Source organism: Tribolium madens, unplaced genomic scaffold (genome assembly GCF_015345945.1).
Source record: "Tribolium madens isolate multiple individuals breed KSU strain unplaced genomic scaffold, Tmad_KSU_1.1 Scaffold_20;HRSCAF=117;Tcas5.2_LG4, whole genome shotgun sequence".
NCBI classification, from domain to species: domain Eukaryota; kingdom Metazoa; phylum Arthropoda; class Insecta; order Coleoptera; family Tenebrionidae; genus Tribolium; species Tribolium madens.
In genome coordinates, this window is record NW_025400985.1 from 13,715,043 (window position 1) to 13,739,843 (window position 24,801).

The 24,801-nt window shown below is 31.5% G+C and overlaps 1 protein-coding gene across 2 annotated transcripts; it reads right to left on the minus strand.

Annotated features, from left to right (window-relative positions):
• Positions 1–602: 602 nt before the first annotated feature.
• On the minus strand, positions 603–24,567 carry LOC123005422 (titin-like). 2 transcript variants are annotated; one of them, XR_006412745.1, is made up of 9 exons: positions 24,259–24,567; positions 23,813–24,205; positions 12,594–15,871; positions 8,945–9,172; positions 7,154–7,378; positions 2,877–3,428; positions 1,070–1,216; positions 738–1,016; positions 603–684 (listed from the first exon to the last, which is right to left on the minus strand). XR_006412745.1 is itself a non-coding variant. In XM_044399164.1 (8 exons), exons 1-8 carry the CDS (start codon positions 24,404–24,406, stop codon positions 789–791), a joined length of 5,199 nt encoding a protein of 1,732 aa, XP_044255099.1. In that variant the 5' UTR covers positions 24,407–24,567; the 3' UTR covers positions 691–788. The 2 variants fall into 2 exon arrangements, 1 of the variants encoding a protein (XP_044255099.1); XM_044399164.1 differs by lacking the exon at positions 603–684 and having other exon boundaries at positions 691–1,016.
• Between the last annotated feature and the right edge of the window lie 234 nt (positions 24,568–24,801).

Here is a 24,801-nt window from a genome sequence, read left to right on the forward strand (position 1 = left end):
TTGTATCACTGGTGGTTGGTGCTATTTGACATTTTAGAGTTAAGTGGCATAGAGGTTTAAAGGTTAGTGAAGGTGCTTTTAAAATTGCGTCAAAAAATGTCCCTTTTAAAAACACAATTAACTTGTTTCGGGTTTTTTTTTGCAAATTTTTTCTAAGATGGTTCGTTTATATTAAAACACCCTGTATCTCATGAATGGATGGTCTGATTCAATTTTGGTAAAAAGTTTTGAAAACCCTGCTAAAATAGCTTTCATTTGATGTGCCGCAAGTAGGGTAGTGCCATTTTAATTTTTAAAGTTGGGGTGCGTCGGGGTTAAGTTGTTACTAAGGGTGCTTTAAAAATTACGTCAAAAAATGTCCCCCTCGGAAACAACATTGACCTGTTTCGGCGTTTTTGCAGTCTTTTTAGTTTCTGATATATTCTGGGTGGCTCGTTTTCATTGAAACAACCAGTATAGAAGTAGTTTTTTCTAAGAATAATCTAGTAAAAGAATGTTTTCATTCCTAAAAATCTAGAAAGTCACTATTAATTGCACCCTATTTCACAGAGAATGCTGCAATGTTAATCAATAGTTGGCGTAGAAGATTCCTTACTTCGTATTTTTTAAATGTATATTTTTGAAAACTAATTCACCGTCAATTCAGAGTAGCATTGGTAGACAAATCTTAAGAATCACTGAAAACTAAAATTTTCCATAATAAAATCTATTTCATTTTTAGACAATCATGTATGTACAAAATCATATAAGCTAATCCAATAAAGTGTTTAAAACACAACTAAATGTCACTACATTGCAGCAGCAAGTCTTTTCGGTGTTGGTTTACAAAGTGTGCAATCTTCTGCATCAGACGAACCACTATAAGAACTATCTGAATCAGATGTGCTCGTGTCAGATTCAGATCCTGATCCGTCAGTCTGACTATCGCATTCCATTTCATGATGTCTTCCTCTTATTACAGCATTATAGCAGACTGTATTCAATGGGAAATTATTTATTTCGGTTGGTGTGAATTCCTAAAAAAAAAGTTCAGCACAAAATTGAAAACAAGTAAAACAATTGCTTGTACCCTATAATAATCCGTAAATTGTCCTGGAACTAAAGCTACTGGATAATGCCCAATCTTGGGTTTGTTGATTTGCTTCATTTTTCCTTTAGGAAAATGAACAGTCAGTGTTTGTAGATCCATACAAGCCTTCCTCTGTTCCCTCCGTGTCTAAAATTATATTATTTTACTACAAGTACGGTCAAATTAGTCATAAAAATAGTGGTCAAATAACGAAAATTCCGACAGAGCTAAATTTTGGAGGAGACCTTGGGTACACCTTTAGAAATAAAGTGTCAAAAGTCCCCATCGATACCATGTGTGCTAAAAAACTTATTCGGGGTCAAAGGTCAAAATTTGAGGTTTTTTAGATTTTTTCGAAAACGGTAATTTTTATCAAAAAAGTAGCCCAGACAAAAATTATAGATAGATATAGAAAATTATCTACCAAAATGGTCTTTATACTTTTTTTCTAAGAATCGCCATTCCTGAGATATCGCGATTCTAAAAGTTGAAGGAGTAACGTTCTACATCATATGCACATACAGAGTGGGCCAGAACTCGCGCCCCAAAGACAAATGCCATGTAGGGTAAGATACCAGAAACATGGAAAAAATGTTAAAAAACTTCGACCTATAAAAATTTCAAAGTTATGAGAGTTTAGATTTTGCACTTTGACTCTATTTATTTCTGTTGGAAAAATAATTGTCAAAGTTTTTTTGCTACAGGCCATTAAAAGAGAATACAAGGAAGCTGTATCCTCAATTGTAACTCTGTTTAATGTTATTTGTGGCTTTTATCGACAAAATTTTTGTACCTTTACTAAATAATAATAAAAAAAACATATACAAGGTCATCAGTATTATTAAATAGACATAAAAAAATGTCAAATGTCAAAATTTTTTAAACATTTTTTCAGTACTCTGGGGACTGCCCAATTACTCCCTTTCAAAGAAGTGGGCGATTTTTTGAACACTCTGTATGTATTACCAAATAAATTCTTTTAAATTCTAATGGAATCGAGATATTTATAAATTTCATGAAGTAGAAGAAAAATTTCAAGTAAGATAAGATACCAGGAACATGGAAAAAATGTTTCAAAAATTCTATCTGTCAAAAAATTTTGACATTTATTTTTTGACATTTGACATTTTTTGTCTATTTAATGATACTGATGATTTGGAATATGTTTTTTTTAGAAGTATTTAGTAAAGGTACAAAACTTTTGCCAATAAAAGCCATAAATAACATTAAACAGAGTTACAGTTCAGGACAGCTTCCTTGTTTCCGCTTCTGATATAGCCTGTAGCAAAAAAACTTGGAAAATTATTTTTCCTACAGAAATAAATAAGAGTCAAAGTGCAAAATTTAAACTTTCATAACTTTGAAATTTTCATAGATAGATTTTTTTTTAATTTTTTTAATTTGTCTTTGGAGCGGGAGTTCTGGCGCACTCTGTATGTGCAACTTTTAGAATCGCGATATCTCAAGACTCGTGATTCTTAAAAAAAAGTATAAGAATCATTGTTGTAGATAATTTTAAGATCTATAATTTTTGTTTAGGCTACTTTTTTGATAAAACTTACCGTTTTCAAAAAAAATCTAAAAAACTTTTAACCCCGAATAACTTTTTTAGCACTCATGGGATCGATGGGAACTTTTGACACTTTATTCCTAATGGTGTACTCAAGATCTCCACCAAAATTTAGCTGTCGGAATTTTAGTTATTTGAAATGTCTATTTTGACCGGAGTATACTACAAACTTCCAAAGTTTTAATTTATTAATTTTTTCAGTTACAACTAACACTTTGAAGAAATATCAAAAAATACCTTGTTAAAAGTAGAATTCCAATTAGCCGCTGATTGCACGGCCTGCTGCGTGATATCTATCTTAGTCTTCTCCTGACTTGCAGCCAAACTCAATGCTCTTTGCTTATTGGTCAAATCCTTGGCTTGTCTATCGCGTTGATGTTTGCAATATTCCTCGTATTTATCTTGAAAGTCCGAATACATAATATCCAAAATATCGGCTGTATTGACAGCTGTAAGTCCAAGATCGCACATAGCTTCGCTTGCTAGTCCACTTTCGCGAATAAAATCTCTTTCTTGCATGTCCACTACTCTTCTTTGAATATTGGGATATTTTCTTTTAAATGATTTGATGCCCAGAAATTGGGCGACTTGTTCTTGTAGCATGTAGGGGCCACCACCGCTCCAATAATACTCGGCTAGTTGATCGGCCGAAATAACAGCACCTTCCGGTTCTTGGTGAACCTCTAAACGAGGACCTCTACGTACTTTGACACTTTCAGTGGTGGCTGTGCTTTGGACTGAGCTCTGGGATTCCTCGATAAGGTCCACGCTTGGGATTGACGTAACGACCTAAATAAAAATGAGGTTTCAAAGAACATTTTTAAAAATAATTGGTTGCAGCTTATTTTTATAGCCACAAATGTTAGTTTAAAAAAAAACATTACAGATTAATGACAATATTTAATAGTTACAGCTTGTCAAAACGTTGGATTTACTTAAGTTGTTCTTTCAAGGCGTTATTCTGGGTTACTATCAAATAATTAACTTCTATAATTTAGTTAGCCATGGTATAACAACAATGAACAACTAATTTTTTTTTTAAATTAGGCGAGAAATACACTGTCAAAAAGGCAGTATACAGGATGTGTCAACACTTGCGCCCCAGATAAAAATTTCAAGTAAGATAAAATACCAGAAACATGAAAAAAAATCTGTCAAACATTTTTGACATTTGACATTTTTATACAGGGTGCGCCAGAACTCGCGCCCCAGAGAAAATTTTCAAGTAAGGTAAGATACCAGGAACATGATAAAAATGTTTAAAAAATTCTATCTGTCAAAAAATTGTGACATTTATTTTTTGACAGCTGACATTTTTTTATATCTAATGATACTGATGATCTTGTATATGTTTTTTTACAATTATTTAGTAAAGGGACAAAAATTTTGCCAATAAAAGCCACAAATAACATTGAACAGAGTTACAATTTAGGATACAGCTTCCTTGTTTCCTCTTTTAATAGACTATAGCAAAAAAACTTGGAAAATTATTTTTCCAACAAAAATAAATAGAGTCAAAGTGCAAACTTTAAACCGTCATAACTTCGAAATTTTTATAGATAAAATTTTTTTAACATTTTTTCCATGTTCCTGGTATCTTACCTTATATGGGATTTTTCTCTGGGGCGCGAGTTCTGGCGCACCCTGTATGTCTATTTAATGATACTGATGATCCTGTATATTTTTTAAATAATTATTTACTAAAAGCCTATATATAACATTAAACAGCGTTTAGGATACAGCTTCCTTGTTTGTTCTCCGAATAGCCTGTAACAAAAATTATTTTTCCAACAGAAATAAATAGAGTCAAAGTGCAAAATTTAAACTCTCATAACTTCGAAATTTTTATAGATAAAATTTTTTAACATTTTTTCCATATTCCCAGTATCGTATCTTACATGGCGCGAGTTCTGGCGCGAGTTCTGGTGCACCCTGTATAAGAAAATCTTAAAATTATGTTACAAATTACTTATTTTTCAATTAAAAATATATTTATAACTTAAGATATAGCTAAGTTTATCTTATTTGTAATTCTCTTTCAAGCGAATTTACTGGTCTTATCCTCCATAATCAAATGTTTCAACTACATACTTATAGACCATTTGTGTAAATTTGGTTCCTTAAAACAGAATATACAGAGAAGTTTTCTCTAAGAATAATCTACAGGTGTCTCAAAATTCGCGTACTTCCTTAAAAAGAAGTAATTGGGTAGTCCCCCAGAGTACTGAAAAAATTCTGTCTATAAAAATTTCGAAGTTATAATAAGTGTTTACATTTTACACTTTTTTTATTTCTGTTGGAAAAATATTTTTTTTTGCTACAAGTTATTAGAAGAAGAAACAAGGAAGCTGTATCTTAAATTGTAATTCTGTTTAGTGTTATTTGTAGCTTTTATTGGCACTTTTACTAAATAATTATAAAAAAAAAACATATACAAGATTATCAGTATAATAATACTGATGAAAAAGACATAAAAATATGTCATACGTCAAAAAATATATGTCAAAATTTTTTTAACATTTTTTCAGTACTCTGGAGGACTATCCAATTACTCCTTTTCAAGGAAGTGCGCGAACTTTTGAACAGCCTGTATATWGCATGATTGAAAAAAAAGTACAAAATATTACATACAGGGTGACTCAGAGGTGCGTGCAACCTCTATAACTTATACAAGCTGTCAACTTGATTTTTTTTTTAAATGGTAGGTCCGAAAATGAAGCACATTTAAAAAATATGTTTACTTAATATAGAATGTCCTAAAATAAGATACACAACTAAAATCTGTTTTTTAAAATAAAAACCCCCATTTTGTGTTACATTTTTGAATTCTCCACTAAATTATCGATATAACCGTACGCACTTTCTTAAAATTATCTACAATAGTTTTTAACTTATGTCAATTTATGTGTCAAAATGGCGTCGTGCTTAAACCCACAGAAAAATTTATAACTTCAGAATCATTCAAGATAACTTAACTAACTTTTTCTAGTCAATTCCTTAAGCTTTGGCGCAATTTCTGAGATAAAGGCAAATTTGGAGTTGATGTTCCATCGCCTACTACGATTTTTTGAAAAAATAAATGGCAGTAACCCGACTTTTTTAAATACATTTTTTTCATTTTTCATTTTTTAAATACAACATTTCATTGCATCGTTGCGTAGCATTTTTATAAGCTTTTTTGCGAATATAGAATTTGTGGCATCTACTTGGTAAAATTCGTGATATTTTTGCAAAATAAAGAAATGTACGAAAAAAAATGGAATCTAGTAAGGCGCTGTCGTAAAATTTGACATAAGCCTTCCATTTAACTGATGAAAAGCAACGCTTGCTAGAGTTCAGAAGTCATTTACTAGAAGAGTAGCAGCTTGTGTAGAACGTGATGGTGACTTATTTGAGCATTGAGCATTTTCTAAAAGTAGACTTTTCTCAAAATTTTTACATTTCCTATCAATCATCCTTTCCTGTTCTTGTAAAGATTACTAAAATTGTTTCTTTTGTCATTTTCTCCTGTTTCTATTACAATTTCATTTTGTTGAAACATTCTTTTCAGAATTTTATGGATGTGTCAAATTTTACGACATCGATTTACTTTATTCTTTTTTTTTTCAAAAAAAAAACATTTCTCATTTTGCAGAAATCTTACAAGTTTTACAAAATAGACCCCACAAACCCTATATGTATTGATGCAATAAAATATAGAATGCTGTATCTAAAAAAGTCGAGTTAATGCCTTTTGTAATTTGTGATTAAAAAAAATCGTAGTAGGCGATTGAATATCGACTAAGAGTTTGCCTTTATCTCAAAACTTGGGGAATCGACTGAAAAAAAGTTGGTTACGTTATCTTAAATTGTTCTGAAGTTATGACTTTTTCTCTGGGTCTATGTACGACGCTCTGTTTTTGACACAACTTTTGCAGATAATTCTAAAAAACTGAGTGCGATATATCGACAATTTAGTAGCAAATTCAAAAATGTAACAAAAATTGGGGGTATTTATTTAAAAAAACAAAACTTAGTTGTGTATCTTATTTTGGGACATCCTGTATTAAATACAAATATTTTTGAAATGTGTTTCATCATAGGACCTATCGTCTAAAAATAAAAATCAAGGCGATAGCTTGAATAGAAAAAAGTTATGGAGCTTGCACGCACCTCTGTAAATACAGGGTGTGTCAAAACTCGCGCCCCAGAAAAAAATTTTAAATAAGAAGATACCAGGAACATGGAAAAAGTATTTAAAAATTTTTATCTGTCTAAAAATTTTGATATTTGACACTTTTTATGTCTATTTATTTTTTTCCATGTTCCTGGAATCTTACCTAATACGACATTTTTCTCTGGCGCACTCTGTATATTGTAGTACTTCTCAATAAAAACCTAATACCAATCAAAAATCGTATTCTTAAATCAGAGAAGGCTTAGGTAATTTTTCTAGGTAAGACTTTTATCTGTTTATTTTTCATAACCTTCACCAATTAAATGATTACATTCAACATTCTCGAACAATTGCTTACTTGTTTGGCCGGCGTTTGAGCTCTACTACTAGTTTCCGCACTCATGCGCGTCTCTTCTTCATACATCACAATATCAGCCCTATCGGTGGTCGAAATATCTTGTGGTGGTGCTAACAGTGACTGTGATGGCGACTTGTAAAATCCATCATCGATTTCGATCGGTTTGACTTCAGTTTTATCACTCAACAGTAACAAATCTTCTTTAGCACAGGCCAATTTCGGTTCCTAGATAAGCACACACTTTAGAAATGTATAGAATTTTGCCTCCTAATGTCATAATTGTTATGAAAAAACTGGAATTATCGTGTCTGAGATGTTCTAAACTTGACCAAAATAACATTTACTGAGCACAGCAGGTGAACATACTAAAAATAGATCATCGCGAGATTATATTTGATCCATGTGGGTAAACTCGTATTTTCTGACATCTTCTCCGATAAGAAGTAACAATTTTTTGTACCAATTTAATAAAATCAGTATTTATTATAACAATATTTGCCCTTAATACCGTTGACACGTTAAGTAAAATTTACAATCGAGCTTTCTTAAATCACTTACGACTCAAAAAAAAAATGTTATAGCAATATCTGAGTTTGCAAACAATGAAATATTAACGTTATTATTACGCATACTAAAGTACTTTAAAAAACTTGTTTCATCTGCGTTCTATCTTCTACATTTACTAAGTATAACTATTGCTGGAAAAGTTTATAAATAAATCGTGCTAAGAGAATGTATTCGGTGCAAATATATGGAGAAAAACAGTTATTCTTAACTAGCATATTTCAATTTTTGCTGTCTATAATTAATCCAAAACTGTGAAAAAAGTAAAAAAAATAGGTAATTGTTATAGTTATAAAACCTTTAACGATTAATTTTAAGCTACATCATTCTGCGTACAAAAAGAAGAAAAAAACCTATTTTAAATTTAATTTTTTATCAATCAAGTCTTTCCTATTCGCTTAATTTTTGTTTATTAATAGCAAAGATATTAACAAAAAACTTTTAACAGGCACACTCTGTATCTATAAAATTCGACATAGGCTTACCTTTTTACGCACAAATATCCGTAAAACTTCAATTTCAGAATGGTATAACCAGCTAACTATGTAGTTAAAATTTGTACTGTCACCATTTGTCGAAAGTCCTATTAAATGTCTGCTCAAAGTGGTCTGTGACTTTAAAATTAAGTTGTCAACCAACCGACGCGACATTAACGATATACGGTGTTCGATTTAATTAGTTAAAAAACAACTTACATTGAGAAACGCCTTTAATAAAAAATGCTAATTGAAATACTGATAACAGATTTGTAAAGTTTGTTGTTCACATGAGTGTATCTCGGTAAATGTTATAAAAGTTCAATCATTTAATATTAAATTTCTTTTCTATTGCCACAAAATCCATATGTAACTTATGTAACGTTTATTATTCCAAATAAATGAAATTCATTTCAACTTTGAAAACATTTTAATAATCATTTGCATAGTCCTTTACAAAAGAAGCTTAAATAATAATTAATCTCAAATATAATATCCCTAAATTATTCATTCATTCTTTACCACATTCAATATCACAACTTTTTTAAAGTAACATTTTATAAACATAAAGCTTGCACAGATCTGATTTTTGTTTAAAATTATTTTGTCTTCTTTTTAAAGCTAGTAAATACTTGAACATTGTAATTTATTAATTATAATGTTATGTTCACATTCCAGTTGCAATTATTTCGAAAACTAAAAAGAAAAATCAAATTCAGCTACAAACCTTCAAGAGTGTATTAAAACTCACCTTGGCGGCTTTTGGCGACATTTCAGGAGGTGTTGGGGTACTTCTCGTCCCCATTCCTCGTTTGCTTCCCCTGCCCCGACCAGGACCCCTTGGTTTTCGAGGCTTAATACCAAGTGTCGTTCTTACTGATTGTCCCCTGCAACTACGTTTTGGACGAGTGGACTCAATCACGGGTTTGGGTTCGTCTTCTTTCGGATCTTTAAAGTCTTCTCGCACTTGCAACGGCACCTGAAATTGTAATTACTTATTAGCTAGCTGTCTAAACCCTAAAAAACTTCGGATTTGTTCATTAAAAAAATTTCTTCATTTTCATAACTGCAATTTTTCGCAATTTTTAGCCAATTTACACAAAATTTTGAGGGCCAAACGAACTTCAAATTTGAATTCAGCGCATCAAAATACATACAAAGTGATGAAGAATAAATTAATCTGTTGGTAATACTGACTTTTTTAAAGGAAACCACTATAGTATGCTTCTGATTAGCAACAATTTAACAATCTTGAAGGGTTGTATGTCAAGTATTTGTCAAGCAAAATGGTATCCGGTTGCAGTGTTACAAATTATTAACAAAAATACTTTCAAACCTGTTGTCAACTTAAACAGACCTAAATGATCACGCTGTAGATAGATGGGTCTGGTCAAATGTACAGTTGGAGACAAAATATTTTGGTCGTCACTTTTCTGACACTTTAATGTAATTCAAAATAAATGACAATTTCAAATTAATGACAGCTATTATATTTTCCTATCAAAAATATGTACATACAACTTGTCAACTATGATTGACAGTAGCTAAAAATAAGGATAACAGTCCTAAAGCATGCTTTACAATTTAATGTCACTCAAGTGACATTGACGACCAAAGATTTTGTCTGCAACTGTATAGCAGCAGCAATTTTCCAGCAGTAGATTATATTTTTTTTTAAATACACTAACAACATTAAAATCACCAAAACTATTTTATATGGCAGCGTATTATTTATTATGTTGGTGATATTCACTTTGTGGTGTTCTATTTGGACTTTTTAAGTTATTTAACTATTAATAAAATTCAACAAATCTATCTTTACAAATTCAATACACAAAACCTTTAAAATTTGTACTTTCTTCCTTGCAGTAAGAATTTTTTTTGTAGGTGTCTTGGTTTTTGTGTAATAAATTTAAAAAAAAAAAGTTTTTCCAAAAAACCCAACTTACTTAAGTTCGTATAGGTATTTATTTTTTAAACTCGTTGTATAGTTGAAAATATTTTCAGACAATGCAGTAAATTAGTATCTATCAATTTCCTATATATTTTTTTTAATTTTAAGATCTATACAGGGTGCGCCAGAACTCGGGCCAGAGAAAAATTTTAAGTAAGATAAGATACGAGGAACATGAAAAAAATGTTTCAAAAATTCTATCTGTCAAAAAATTTTGACATTTATGTTTTGACATTTGACATTTTTTTGTCTATTTAGTGATACTGATGATATTGTATATGGTTTTTTTACTATTACTTAGTAAGGGTACAAAAATTTTGCCAATAAAAGCCACAAATAACATTGAACAGAGTTACAATTTAGGATATAGCTTCTTTGTTTCCTCTTCTAATAGAATGTAGCAAAAAAACTTGTAAGATTGTTTTTCAAACAGAAATACATTTATTTCTCTATTGAATCAAAGTACAAACTTTAAACTCTCATAACTTCGAAATTTTTATAATAATATTTTTTTAACATTGTTTCCATGTTCCTGGAAACTTACCTTATTTTTCTCTGAAGCGCGAGTTCTGGCGCCCCCTGTATGTTATTTAAATTGCTGAAAGTTCTAGATCATAGTCTTTTACCAAAAGTGAGTTGCCAATAAAAAAATTGCAAAACTCAAAAACTAAAAGATTTTATTCTTGAGATATTTTAAGTTATCTTTGATTTTCGTATCAACACATTTCCGCTAACAAATAACATTGACATTAAACGTTTCAAATATTAGCATTTTTTGGCATTTCTTGTAATTTGAGAATCTATTTTTCTGGGCCAAAAAACTGATGTCAATGTCGAAAACATACAAGGTGAATAAACAGTATGAAACCAAGCGTTTTTTTAAAATCATTTGTTTTCAGAAAATAATAATTAATTAATAAAAATTGAAGTGCCATAAAAAATGTGATCGTGTTTTCAGAATGTAATTTTATATTGTTTTTGAGTTATACGATTTGTTTTTGTCAATATGGAAACTTAAATAAATTTATTTTCGAGAAAAATTAAGTAAAATGTAGATAGCTGTAATCCTTAGATCAAACCCTTTAAAGAAGTAATTTATTAAAAAACAAGTGTTACAAACACTCCATTGTGAGAGGTTGTAACACGTGTTTTTTAATCTATTTTTTTATAAAGCATTTTTAATTAAATTAATTTTTATATGTATTTGACAATTAATATTGATATTATTGATTGAAAATAGCTCAAATTTCATTATTTTATAAGAAAACTCTTATTGATTGAAAATAGCTCAAATTTCATTATTTTATAAGAAAACTCTTATTGATTGAAAATAGCTCAAATTTCATTAGTTTTGAGAAAATACGTTGATCTACAACAATTTCTCACTTAAAAACGACAGTATGTGATGGCAAAAGTATTGCATAAAATGTTGCCAAAAAAACAATGTTACAAAGTTGCATTTTGATCAACTGTTTACAGTTACACACAAGATGCTCATTGTGACATCGAAATAGAAAAAAAAAGGTTTTATAGTAGGTTGTCACTTAAAAAAAATAAAAATTCGGTAGAACTCAATAACAAAAATAAAATCACGAAAAATGTTATTCTTGATAAAATATCACATTTTTATACTCTTAGTACTTTACCATTCATTAGACTCTATTCGATTGTTTACTACATCTGTTTCCAAGACGGTAAGTTGTATTTACTTGTTGCTATCCCAAACTCGTTGGTAAGTATGTTGTTTATTGTTGCTAAGTCAAAATGTTGCATTCAAAATAGTCGCCAAAGTATTTTTCATAATCGTTCCTTTAGATACATAAGGTGTGAAGTGGTATATAACTAAATATACAGGGTGCGCCAGAACTCGCGCCCCAGAGAAAAATGCCATATAAGGTTAGATACCAAGAACATGGAAAAAATGTTAAAAAATTCTATCTATAAAAATTTCGAAGTTATGAGAGTTTAAATTTTGCACTTTGACTCTATTTATTTCTGTTAGAAAAATAAGTTCCCATGTTTTTTTGCTACAGGATATTAGAAGAGGAAACAAGGAAGCTGTATCCTAAACTGTAACTCTGTTTAATGTTATTTGTGGCTTTTATTGGCAAAAGTTTTGTACCTTTACTAAATAATTATAAAAATCATCAGTATCATTAAATAGACATAAAAAATGTCAAATATAAAAAAAAAAATATCAAACACATGAAATTTTTTAAACATTTTTTCCATGTTCCTGACATCTTATCTTACTTAAAATTTTTCTCTGGGGCGCGAGTAGGTCGACACAGAAAAATTTACATGTAAAGAAATTCTATAGGCGACTAGATAAAAACATTTAAAACACGCTGTATAATTGAATGCATAGTGTAAACGTCAATATGTATTAATTATATTCTAAACAAGCAAAATTTAAATTATATCCTTTTAATCTTGATATTATTACCTTTCGCGGTCTTCCCCTTTTCCGCGGAGTCGGCAATGTGGCAGTCCCTTCCAAAAGTGGCTGTGGATTCAGCGTCTTAACACTATCTGGCGTAATCTCGAACACTGGAATATCAGCCATTGGATCGCGCACTTCCATCATAGTATTATTACTATCTTGATTCGATTCTTCACTGATCACAATCGGCGATGGTTTACTTGTCTCTTCAACAATCGAAACTTCATCATCGTCATCGTCAATAGTCACCACTTTATCACTTGATAATCCACCTCGGCTAAGCATCTCTTTCAATTTCGAGTGTTGAGATGTTATAGGTGTTATCGTAAGACCTGGCAGCATTTCAGTGTCAATCTTTTGTCTTTTAGACTTCTCATAATCGACCTGTTCTGCCACACGTTTGTTGTGAGATTCATCTTGGACGATATGTGGATGACCACCTTCTTTTGAAAACTTCAATTTAATTTTAGTCAACTTTTCTAATTTTTCTTCCTCCTGAGAAGCATCTCTTCTCTTTGAATCCTTACTACTACCAGGTAACGTACCCTTGTTAATCTTTAAAACTATTCTTTCCTTAACCGACTCTTCATAATCATCAGACGCTTCCACTTCTTGTGGTTTCACAATTGGTTTGATAGTTATTTTTGGGCTCGATTTTTCAACTTGTTCTTCCTTCTCTTGCGGTTTTAATACAGGTTTTATCGTCACTCTCGGAATTGGTTCGGTAATAGGCTTAATGGTAATTCTGGGACTGGAAAGTTGTTCTAGTTCTTCAGGTGGTTTGACAATAGGTTTAATAGTCACTCTCGGGCTGTGAACTCTTGGTTCAGAAATACACTCTTCATCCGGTTTAGGGATCGGTTTAATAGTTAATTTTGGACTGTGTTTCTGTCTGTGAATGTCGTCAGGTTTCAAAACCGGTTTTATGGTAATTTTTAATGGTGCCAAAGGTTCTGGAGTCTCAGGTTTAGGAATCGGCTTAATAGTAATCCTTGGACTAGCCGATCTTTGGTTACTACTTGGACTAAATACTTGTTTAGAAGTTTTAGAAGTTTTTGGACTCTGAGGTTGTTCGTTGGGTTGAACTATTGGTTTTATTATAAGCTTCGGTACAGTTGGCTCTTCATGATTCTGTGATTCGTCATCTGGATTATATATTTTAAGAATCGAATGTGTATTATCAGACTGTTTCGTAATGGTCATTTTTAATGATCCTTTACTTCCTTCAACAAGTTCACCGGCGGAAACACTCGCTTCTTCCGTCTCTTCGGGTGATTTAATAGCTTTGATTGTAATTTTAGGACTGTATACTCGATGTTTATCAGTTTCATCAACATTAATAATTAGAGGCTCCTTTAGTTTGTCTTCTTGACGTGCAGTTTCCGTGTTTTGCTGCTCAGACAAACCTTTTTCAATAAATAAAGATTCAATTCGCTCGTCTTGTTCTTTCGTAGCAAACGGAGTAAATTCTGGTGTCACTTCCGGAACAAATTTGGGTTTATAATCTTCAGGAGGCATATTATAATCAACATTTTGCAAACTTGCCACAGCTAATAACGTCTCCAAATTATCATCCTGTATTTCAGGCTGTGGCTGGCTTGATTCCGTAAAAATCTCATCTACTGTTGGTAAAACTGTTTCCATATTCGATTCTGACGATTGTTCAATTGTACTAGAAGCAAGTAATGCACCGCTGCTTTCTATATTTTCTTCGGGTAAAACATTCGATTTATTATCATGTAAAGTAGATATAACTTTTAATACATCGAGATGTGAAACAGCCCCTTCTTCAACAGATGAAGATGGAACCTGAGATTCTTCCTTACTTGGTGGTTCATCAGCGACTGTATTTTGAACTAAAATATCAATTTCTTCAGTTAATGCATTAGAAGGAATTTCCATTGGCTCAGTAATAGAATCACTTGGTGTATCATTTGTTTTTTCCAGTGGTGTAGTCTCGGACAAAATTTCCGACGGTGTAGTTTCAGGTAAAATTTCCGTTGGTGTAATTTCGGAAGGATTATCCGGTAGTGTAGTTTCGGATAAAATTTTCATTGATTTAGTTTCATCAACCATGTTGTCTAATGTCATTGCCTCCGATTCAACCATATTTAATGTATTCTCGGATGTTACAACTTCTGAATCCAAGTATACAGGTTGAGACATATTCTGGTTAGATGTTACAGTTTCGGGCACAAAATCAGAAACAGGTTCATCAACTGAAGGCTCATCACCCAAACCTTCTAACACTTCAAGATTTGTAACATCCCCTGTAGATAATGGTAATGTTTTGTCTCCGATCTTGTTTTCATTGTCAGGTGTTTCAGTCATCTGATAATCACAGTCTTCCCTTTCATTTTTAGGTTCGTGAGATTTACCTGGAGGAAGAACAACAAACTCGCTGACGTCTACTTTATTTTCTGCTAAATTATTAACTTCTGAATCTTGAACAGTTTTAATATCTTCAGTAATAACTTCCGAATCTTGAACAGTTTGAATATCTTCAGTAATAACTTCCGAATCTTGAATTTTAACTTCCGTGTTCTCTTGTTCATTGCAGCTTTCTTTTTTCTCAACGTTTCCCATTGTTTCTTCAGATACATCAGTAATTTGATCATCTTTGTCAATTGTCACGTTTATGCAGTCTTTAGATTCTGACTCAGTCTCTTTTATCTCCTCAATAGGTTGGACTTCTTTCAGGTCCGTTGTTTCATTAGTATCCAATCGTTGTTCTAATATACTGACGTTAATATGACCTTCATCTATGTGTTTTACACTATCTTCAGAATCTACTGTTTTATGGTCTTCCAAAACAGATATACCTTGACCTCCATCTATGTGTTTTACACTATCTTCAGAATCTACTGTTTTATGGTCTGCCAAAACAGATATACCTTGTTGATCGTCCACCTGATTCACGTTCGATTTTTCTGTAACTTCTTCATCAGATTTTGAAGAAATATTCTCCCTATCTTCATTATCTTCCACATTTTTCGATGCATTGTTAACCTGAGAAACTTTATCCTCGAGGTCTAAATTTTCTTGTTTTTCTTCTCCTGGTTTACTTTCAAGAATTGATGAATCTTCTGTAGCGTTAGGTTTTGGATGTGTGGACGATATATGTGTCGTATCAGTAAATTCAGATTCAGAATTATTTTCTGCATTAAATTCGGCGCTGTCATTCGTTGCAGAATCAACACTGTCTTTATTATCAACCTCGGACTGCGTAACCGATTCAGATGCTTCTTTTGAATCCACCTTAGTGGGTTCAACTGCTTTGTCTGCAACAATTAAAACTTGTTTAGAAAAATAAAAGCATTCCCATATCAACTAATACAAGATCAGCAATGAATATACAGTATATCCCCGGATTGAATTTACAAAAGGATTTTTTTTATCTTTGATTTTACGCCAAAATTGCAAAGAAAAAACATTTTGTCTTAGAGGTTGAGTTTTTGAGCTACCTTAGACCATTGTTTTCGGTGATAGAAATCAAATATTATTCACAAGTAAGATAAAGTACTTAAAGTGAGATAAAGTACTCAAAAGTGAGTGAAATTTGACTATTATATTATATTTACTATTATATTTTTATAGGTGAACAGGGCCGCCACAAACGGGGGTGCAAGACGTGCGACGCACGCGGGCGCCAGAGTTAAGGGGGCGCCAGAGTTAAGGGGGCGCCACAACGGTAACAAATTTAATAAAAAAGACATTTTGAATTTCGCAGTAAACAAAAAAAAACTGCAAGAGAAATACAACCAAACAAAAAAAAAAAACAAAACGTTATGTGAAAAAGCTAGTCATGTGGCCATTTCCTGCTATAGAGATTAGAGTTCGAACACTGTAAGATGTACACCATGAGCCATTCAAACGGCTTGTTGGATTTAAATGACTCAAGATGTTCATCTTACAATATTCGAACTATAATAAAGCTATTGCGCCGCCAAGTTCACTGAATCTGGACTTCTGAATAAAACAAATTTTATATCGTTTCTTAGAACTTTTGAGTTAAAAAATACACATACTAAGATCGCATCTAATTTCCTATTTCTTTTCATTAGTTTGCTTTATTACTTAGTGGATTTGTACTTAGTGGTAGTCGAAAATTTGTTTTTAAATTAATGATTTTTGTGGAAGTATTACAATTAAACAAATATCTTGGTACCATTTTTTTTAATTTTTAATCATATTTTAGTTATACGTTTAGATGAAAGCTTGAAAATGTAATGACTGAAGCAAACAAAATTGCTGACGAACTTAATGTTGAACCAAATTTTCCGATGATGCAAACTGTACGCCCAAAACCCTTTGACTACGAAGTACGAACATCAAGACGAAGTTGTGCTATATGCAAAAAATAATTTCAAAACTAACTTTTCTACAGGATTTTGAATCAAGTTTTGTCTTCTTTAAATAATAGGTTTGAAAAACTAAATACATTTAATGATACATTTGGATTTATTAACAATATGTTTAATTCTTTGGAAGAAGAATTATTAAAAACTTTCAAAGACTTTTAAAGCTTTAAAAATACATTTCATCGAACAAACTATGCAAAAACCATAAAATATTTTACAAAATCTTTTTGAAAATAATTTAATTTCTACTTTTCCTAATACAGCAATTACATTAAGAATTTAACTTTCCTTACCAGTTTCAGTTTCGTATGGCGAAAGATCTTTGCTAAATTAAAAATCATTAAAAATTATTTAAGATTCACCATGGTTCAGTCTAGGTTAAGCAACTTATCTACTAGTGCAATTGAACAAGAGCTGTTAGATAATTTAAATATAAAGGAGCTGGTTACAGAGTTTGCAAATATGAAAGTGAGGAAAATACAATTTCTTTAAGGATTTATTTTATAGTTTCTATGATGTTATATGTTTAATTTTCTTATTTGCGTTTTTAAAATCACAAATTTAATTATCTTTGATTAAATATTTTTTTTGTTATTTTGTTTTATTTATTGGCACTTATATATTTTTAGGTATCATACCTATGTAATAAAATAAGTATACCCATATTTTTTTAACAAATTAACAAGGGGCGTCAAATTCAAATGTACACGCGGGCGTCAAAACCCCTAGCGGCGGCCCTGTAGGTGAATATTTTATTTAAATAAAACTTCATTTTTTGGATAGTTGCACCTGTAAGATAAAACGTCGTATATCACACGTGATCGAAATGCCATTATGAAACTCGTGAGAAGTGTCTCACTCATGCGCAAGCGCACTCGTCGGTCAAAATTCTCACTCGCGTATAATGATGCATTTCTATCACTTATAATACAGTATGTTATTGAAATGCGTTAAGAAACTTTAAACGGTGATAGAACTCATCAAAACAAATTACTTCTATATTTACCATTTTTTGGAAAATTCAAATTTATACTTACAATTACTTTCATCGTATTCCGTGTTATCGAGTCGTTTATGGATGGCACGGTACGCAAAAAAAGTAAATACGGCAAAAACCCATGCAGATAGGTCTTGCAAAAACTTACTGACACAATTTAGTCACTGGATGCGGCCGTGTTTACAATTTATTGGAAAGTGAATTTTCCGTAATTATCGTCAAAAATGGTGCAGTACACTAATCCCCGGAGTTAACAGACATGGTGTTGATCTACGGGGAAGCTTTATCGAATGCTGCTGGAGAGATTTGGCGGTCGCCAAGTTCAAATTTAGAAAATCGGTGGATAGGTCGTAATGGGCCAGTCTTATGGCCAGCTCGTTCACCGGACTTAAATCCTTGTGACTTTTTTCTATGGGACCATTTAAAACAGATTGTGTATGAGACTCCAGTTAACACCGTCGAAGAATTAACTGTTCGTGTGAATAATGCTGCCGAGTCAATTCGACGAAATTCCGACATGTTGGTGAGAACTAAAGCTTCTATAGCTCGAAAGGCACAAACATACATCGATAACGGAGGGCGTTATTTCGAACATTTAATTTGAAGGTTAGTGCCCTTGATCAAGTGTGGTGCTCTAATTAATCCATTTGGGCAAAAACAGCCCCCGAAAAATCGAAATTTGAATTTATCGGGTTATCATTACTAAGAAACGAACTATCAAGTCATTGTTGTCAACAGACAATTTGTCAGCTAAAAGCCCTTGCTTAAATTAAAGCCGTTTTAATTTTAGATTTGAAAGTTATCAAAATAGCTAAAATGCAAAATGCATTGATCAATACATACAGAGTGGAATTTTTAACTGGAATAAGATTCATAATTTGAATATAAGCGATTTTTGTAAAAAATCTTGAAAGAGGTCGATTTTTCTTTTTCTTTGTGCATCGTTATAGTTTTTGTTTATTTGCTTTCTGAAATGCACAGCCACCTATAACTTTTTTTCAAATGTAATGGTAAAAAAACAATTTTCATTAACAAACTAAATTTTGACAGTTCAATTAAATTTGAATCTGGAAGTCAAGCTTACCTATCTAAAAACTAAGGTTTTGAAATAGGAACAACGTGATAAACTAGAATTTATTCTTCGCAAAACAAAACATCAAAAAGTTATAAAAGATGCTCGAATACACCACCTTCCACTTCTAAACTCAATTCTACTCGTTGCCTCAAATCCTGAATAACGTTTTTAGAGTTTATTTCAAAGCACTCTTCGAAAAAACGCTTTTTTTAATTTTAATCAGCATGTAAAATCTGATCATATCGTGTGATAACATTGTTGTAATCAGAAACAAAAAGTCTTTTCAAAAATACAGAAATTAAATATGGCGTCCATAAGAAAATCCAAAGTTGAGTGTTGTAACTCTGATATCAAGAGCGCCTTGGAAAATACGATGACAGATTTAGATTTCTTGTAAATAGTGCCTTAAAAAAGTCCTAGGTAAAAACGTCTAGGTCTTTTAGTTTTCACTTGAAAAAATAAAAACAAAAATTACAAATTTCCGTTTTTTTCCAATAACTCAAAAACTAAAAATGACACATCAATTTTTTTTTCAGATAATTGTTCAGCATAAAAATGATCAACTTTGCCCTGATTTAACAAAGCTCGTATATCTTATAATAACTGAGATCCCCATGATGGAGCTCAAAAAACGGACAGCCTGTATACAGGATGTTCCGTCTAAACCCCACATTAGAAGTATTGGGAGTTCGAAAAATCGTATTTATTTGAAAATTGGTACATAGCTATATTTTTTACTGCGTTTTTGCATTAAACGATGAGTGACATAAGATGATAACTTGGATTCAATTTGCAAATCCTAATTTAAATTGGATCAAAGGCGGAAATGAAATTTGATTTTTGGGTTGCATCGCCAGATCGTCAGGCTCATTACCTTATCTGAATCGCCCTGTATATGTGCCTTAGAGAGTGGTTAAAAAAAGATTTTTTTAAAATCAATCTCTAAGGGGGTGAAATGGGGTGTAAACATTTAAACAAAGATAAAAACATAAAATTTGAGAGACATATTCCTTAGAGAGGTTGTAGAGGTCCACTAAGAAATTTTTTTACAAAAACCAACTTATAAAGAGATGAAATGGGGTGTAAACGTTTAAAGAAAAATAGAAACATAAAATTTGGAAGATATGTTCCTCAGCGTTTGTAAGGAGACACTAAAATGAGATTTTTCAAAAATAAGTTTCTAAAAGGGTGAAATAGCGTGTACATTTTCAAACAAAGATAGAGACATAAAACTTTGGAGGGTGTAGAGGTCCGCTAAAAAAAGATTTTTCAAGTGAAATAGGGCGTCAACACTTAAAAAAATAGAAACAAAATTTGGAAAATATTTTTCTTAGAGAGTGTAGAAGTGCACTAATCAGACACTTTTCAAAAACGAACCTTTAAAACGGTATAAGATAGGGTGAAAACATCTAAACGAAATTATAAACATAAAATGTAAAATTTTAAKGGTGTAGATGTACTCTAAGAAGACACTTTTTGAAAATCAATGGGGTGTAAACGTTTGTTTACAATTACATTTTCTTTAGCATCAGTTCTCTGCTACCGCGTTGGTTTGAGTTAGTTAATTAAGAAAAGAATAGATAAACAGATTAACTTCACATTCCCTCTTTGAAATTAACAAATCTACATGGACGAAGTCACAAGTGTAAGCTAGGTAGTTTAATATAAATTTTAAGTACTTTAGAGCTAGGATTGGTTTGGTAATGCGATATTGATCTTGACTTACTAAATAATCTACATTTTAAATTTCGTTAGGATCCGTTGGCAAATAACAGAGATATTAAATCCGAAAGTTTTAGGTGGGACAGCCTGTATGTACAACAATATATTAATATTCGTTAATAATAGTAAGTATGTACAGTTGCGGAATTAAAATTTCGGGCAGTATTTTTCTCCCACTTCAAAAAGTTCACTGTAAACTACCTTTTACTGTCATCATGAAAGACATTTGACAATTAAACTTTTCTGTCAGTGAACTAAGTGAATTTAAATCATCGCTTTGATCTGCTGCCTACGCGTGATTATGCCACAAATCACTATTTTTGAAAGTAAATAAGTCGAAATTACATAAACATGGCAAGAGTAAAAAATGAGGTTATTACTGTAAAGGTCGTTTTAGAGTTTACATTATGAAAATGACAATACTGCCCAAAATTTTAATTCCGCAACTGTACCTTAACATTTACAATAACATCACAACATAAATAAACTACAGGGTGTCATATATTGGCTGGATTATAAAAAACGCCCCAAGTCATAATTTCATTACTTTTAAAAACGTTACAATATTTCTTTGTTAATTTTGCAATAAAGTAAGTAAAGAAACTTGTGTACTTCTTCATGTTTTTCTGGTCTCTCACTCTCACTTCTTTGTTTCATAAGAATAATGCACTAGTTTTCAAGCTTTAAAATTCATTTATCGGTTTGTTAATCTGTATCAAATTGAAGAAAAAGTTGAGAAGGAACAATACCTGTGAAGAAGTTTTAGAGAGAAGTTGGTTCATCAGGAATTTCCAGAATGTTTCAAAATAATTTTTGATAATTGTTGATAATAATTAACGATTCTGTCTCATTATACTCGTGTACAACCCCTTCAGCGAGAAAAATACTGGAAACTAGCAGGTTATGTCACCCACATCACGAAAATTAATAAATGTCAAACTCAAAATTACAGTAGACCAGCTATTTTTTAAAATTCTGGACAAATTGGTATTATTTTCGTAACCTAGCAACGAATATAATTTTTCAATCACACCTTGAGGTGCCCTTCTGGGATTGGTGGATTTAAGAGTCTAATAACTTTCTTATGCAAGCAAAAATTACTTCTTCGGCTGCACTTTTTGGCGACCTATTGACCCCGGCATTTGACATTTTTCTCTAGGGCGCGAGTTCTGGTGCAGCCCTGTATAGTTGTCAAATAAATAAAAGCGCTAATGTAATAGGATTTAGTCGAAAATAAAAAAAAAGTAACTTTTTTTTCACTGAATCAGAATAATGAAGTTTTAATTACAGATTTGCTCGTTTCAGGTGAAGCGAAAAATGTTTCTCCTTTGCAGTTTTGGCGTAAAATAAAAGTTAAAAAAAAAATTCATCTTGTAAACCCAATCCGAGGACGTACTGTATATTTAATATTTTGGTGTTGTTATTTCGACAATTAAAAGATCTATCGAATTTTAAATCAAGTTGAAAATTGTGTATTTTTTAAAAAGAAAATTGACCTGTTCAAGCATTTTTGTCAAAACAAAATATTTTCAGTTTTAATAAAACTATTCCATAATTTTGCCGCTCATCTAAGGATTACAATTTTATGTTTTATTCACAATTTATCGATAAAAAATTTCATATAAGTTACCATTTAAAAACAATTGGAAAACTCAAAAACAGAGCACTTTAATTATTATTATCATTTTCAAATATTAAAAAAAGCTTGGTTCCATAAGTACTTTTTCTTTACCTTATACATAATAAACAAATAAATTTATTGAAATAAAGGAAAAAAAAAATATCTTTCATTTTACACCAAAACTGCAAAGGAGAAACATTTTTCGCTTCACCTGAAACGAACAAATCTGTAATTAAAACTTTATTATTCTGATTCAGTGAAAAGAAAAGTTATTTTTTCTTTTGATTTTAGACTTTATCTCTGCTTTTTAAGTCTAATCACATTGGCGGTTTTATTTATTTGACAACTATATATCACTTTGACAATTAATTTATTAATTAAATAATGATAGTTTTTGTTAAAAATGACTTTGTTTTTTATTCTTAAAGCTGTTTCTTTGAGTTGCTATTTATCAAAATTATGTTTTTCCCACACATTTTTTTTATTTAAGTTGCGAAAACTCATTTGTCAAAGTGACATTATTGTCAAAAAAATAAAACCGCCAATGTGATGGGATTTAAAAAGCAGACATTATTCTAAGTCCAAAATCAAGAGAAAAATGAACTTCTTTCCATTGAGTTTGAATCTGAATCTCTGAAATAAGAGAAACTCAACGATGGTGAAATTCTGTTTGTTTACATTATTTCCATTTTATGACTAAAGGGACCAGGCACCCCGTAGAGAAGGTCGGATGATTGACAGCTGCCACAGAATGCCGGTCTACAAACAGTATGCAACTTACAATACACCAAGTCTGAACAGTTCATTCGGTACAATAAAATGTATCAATATCCCGCCTGAGCATTTCGTAAAAATGCACTGGAGCAGTGATTCCGAGTTTTTTCTTAGTTATGAGAGTTATAAAGGAAAAACTGAATGATTTGTAATTATTAACAAAAAATAACGCAATTAATAAAATTTAGGAAGGAAGGATACAAATTGATATTATGAAGTTGAACCCTTTAAGTTAAAAAACTGGAGACGGTGATGTTTCAAACATAACAAAAAGCAAGTCTATCAGAATATGTATATTTTGGGTTGCGTAAAAAATCGGTTAAAACCAGTTTCATAGTAAAATTAAAAGGAGTTTAAAATTAATGTTGATTTGGAATGTGAAATTTTTGTCAACAAGTCCGTATGAATCAGCACATTCTAAACAACATTTAATTTAATGCTCTTTTAAATTCGATTATGAAACTAGCTCTTTAAGTCTGTATATTATCATTGCCATAGTTCAATCATTCATTAATTTGTTTTAAGATCAGCCTTTGACCAATAAAAAGTTTGGTAAATTATTGAAGTTGTTTACAAAAAGATTTTGTAAGTTTTTGGAAACCAAAATAAACTCGGTTTTGATAGCCAATAACTACGATTATAACTCCTATTTGTTAATATTTATTTTCTTACCATGCAACATTTGTAGTTCAGCCGAGAATTCATCAAGCTCCATTGCAATGTCTTTACTCTGCCCCACATTGGAGGTATTAGCCTTCACATCCTTACTCCTAATTGTAAAATCAAACGACGTCGTAGGTTCGCCTAGTAAGTTTTCTAAATCTTGCACAATATCATCAACATTTTCTGTAATCTTTTCCGTTGATGTATCTGTGATATTCATGTCAAGCAGGTCTTTATCAGACACAATTGGAGATGGATTATCACCCTCTGATATGCCTTTCACTGAACTAATAACTGGATTTACATTGCTCGTGGAGCTCTGTGAAACATCACTAATTGTCTCTGTATTTTTTCCTGAATCCAGTGCATCTGACGATGTGCTGCTAATGGGATCGTCAGCAACTGTAAATAAGTAATTAAAAATTAATCGCAAGTAACACTGAAGATTTTTTTACCAATTTGTGAGGTCGACGTTGTTGTAAATGCATCCGTGGAAGACGTCGGCGTGGAATCACTAGTCTCGGTTTTTTCATCTTTATTCACTGACAGCAGGTTTCCCATTGTTGAGGTTAACTCGCCTTCATTTAGTTTTTCACTTTCCATTTTAAGTTTTACAAAATGTAATTATTTATATAACGCTTTTAAAACACACCGGTTATCACAGATAATTAATTTCACCAATTATTAAATGCGGCATTTTTGTTTATGATTTTAAACAACAAACGCCATCACAAGTGTTTTGGAAGCTTCCGCAACGACGCTAACTGTACACGCGCGCAGAAGCGCGAATTTGTGAATTATCTCTACCGCGAATTGCCGCTATCGTGAAATTTGTGATGTTATTAAAAAAATGTAAAAGTGATCAAGAATGACTGTTTTAATTGGCACAAAAATTGCCCTAGGTTAGTTATATCCACCAGACAACACACCACTACAATGGCGGACACGGAATTTTGGACATCAAATTTATGTCAGTTCAAAAAAAAAACACGCTTTGA

Excerpts from the sequence above, each read along its gene's own strand:
- LOC123005422 (XM_044399164.1), bottom strand. The coding sequence starts at position 24,406 with ATGGAAAGTGAAAAACTAAATGAAGGCGAGTTAACCTCAACAATGGGA. Across the intron at positions 24,206-24,258 it reads AACGTCGACCTCACAAATTG|TTGCTGACGATCCCATTAGC; the intron begins GTAAAAAAATCT and ends ACTTATTTACAG. Across the intron at positions 1,017-1,069 it reads AATTTACGGATTATTATAGG|GAATTCACACCAACCGAAAT; the intron begins GTACAAGCAATT and ends CTTTTTTTTTAG.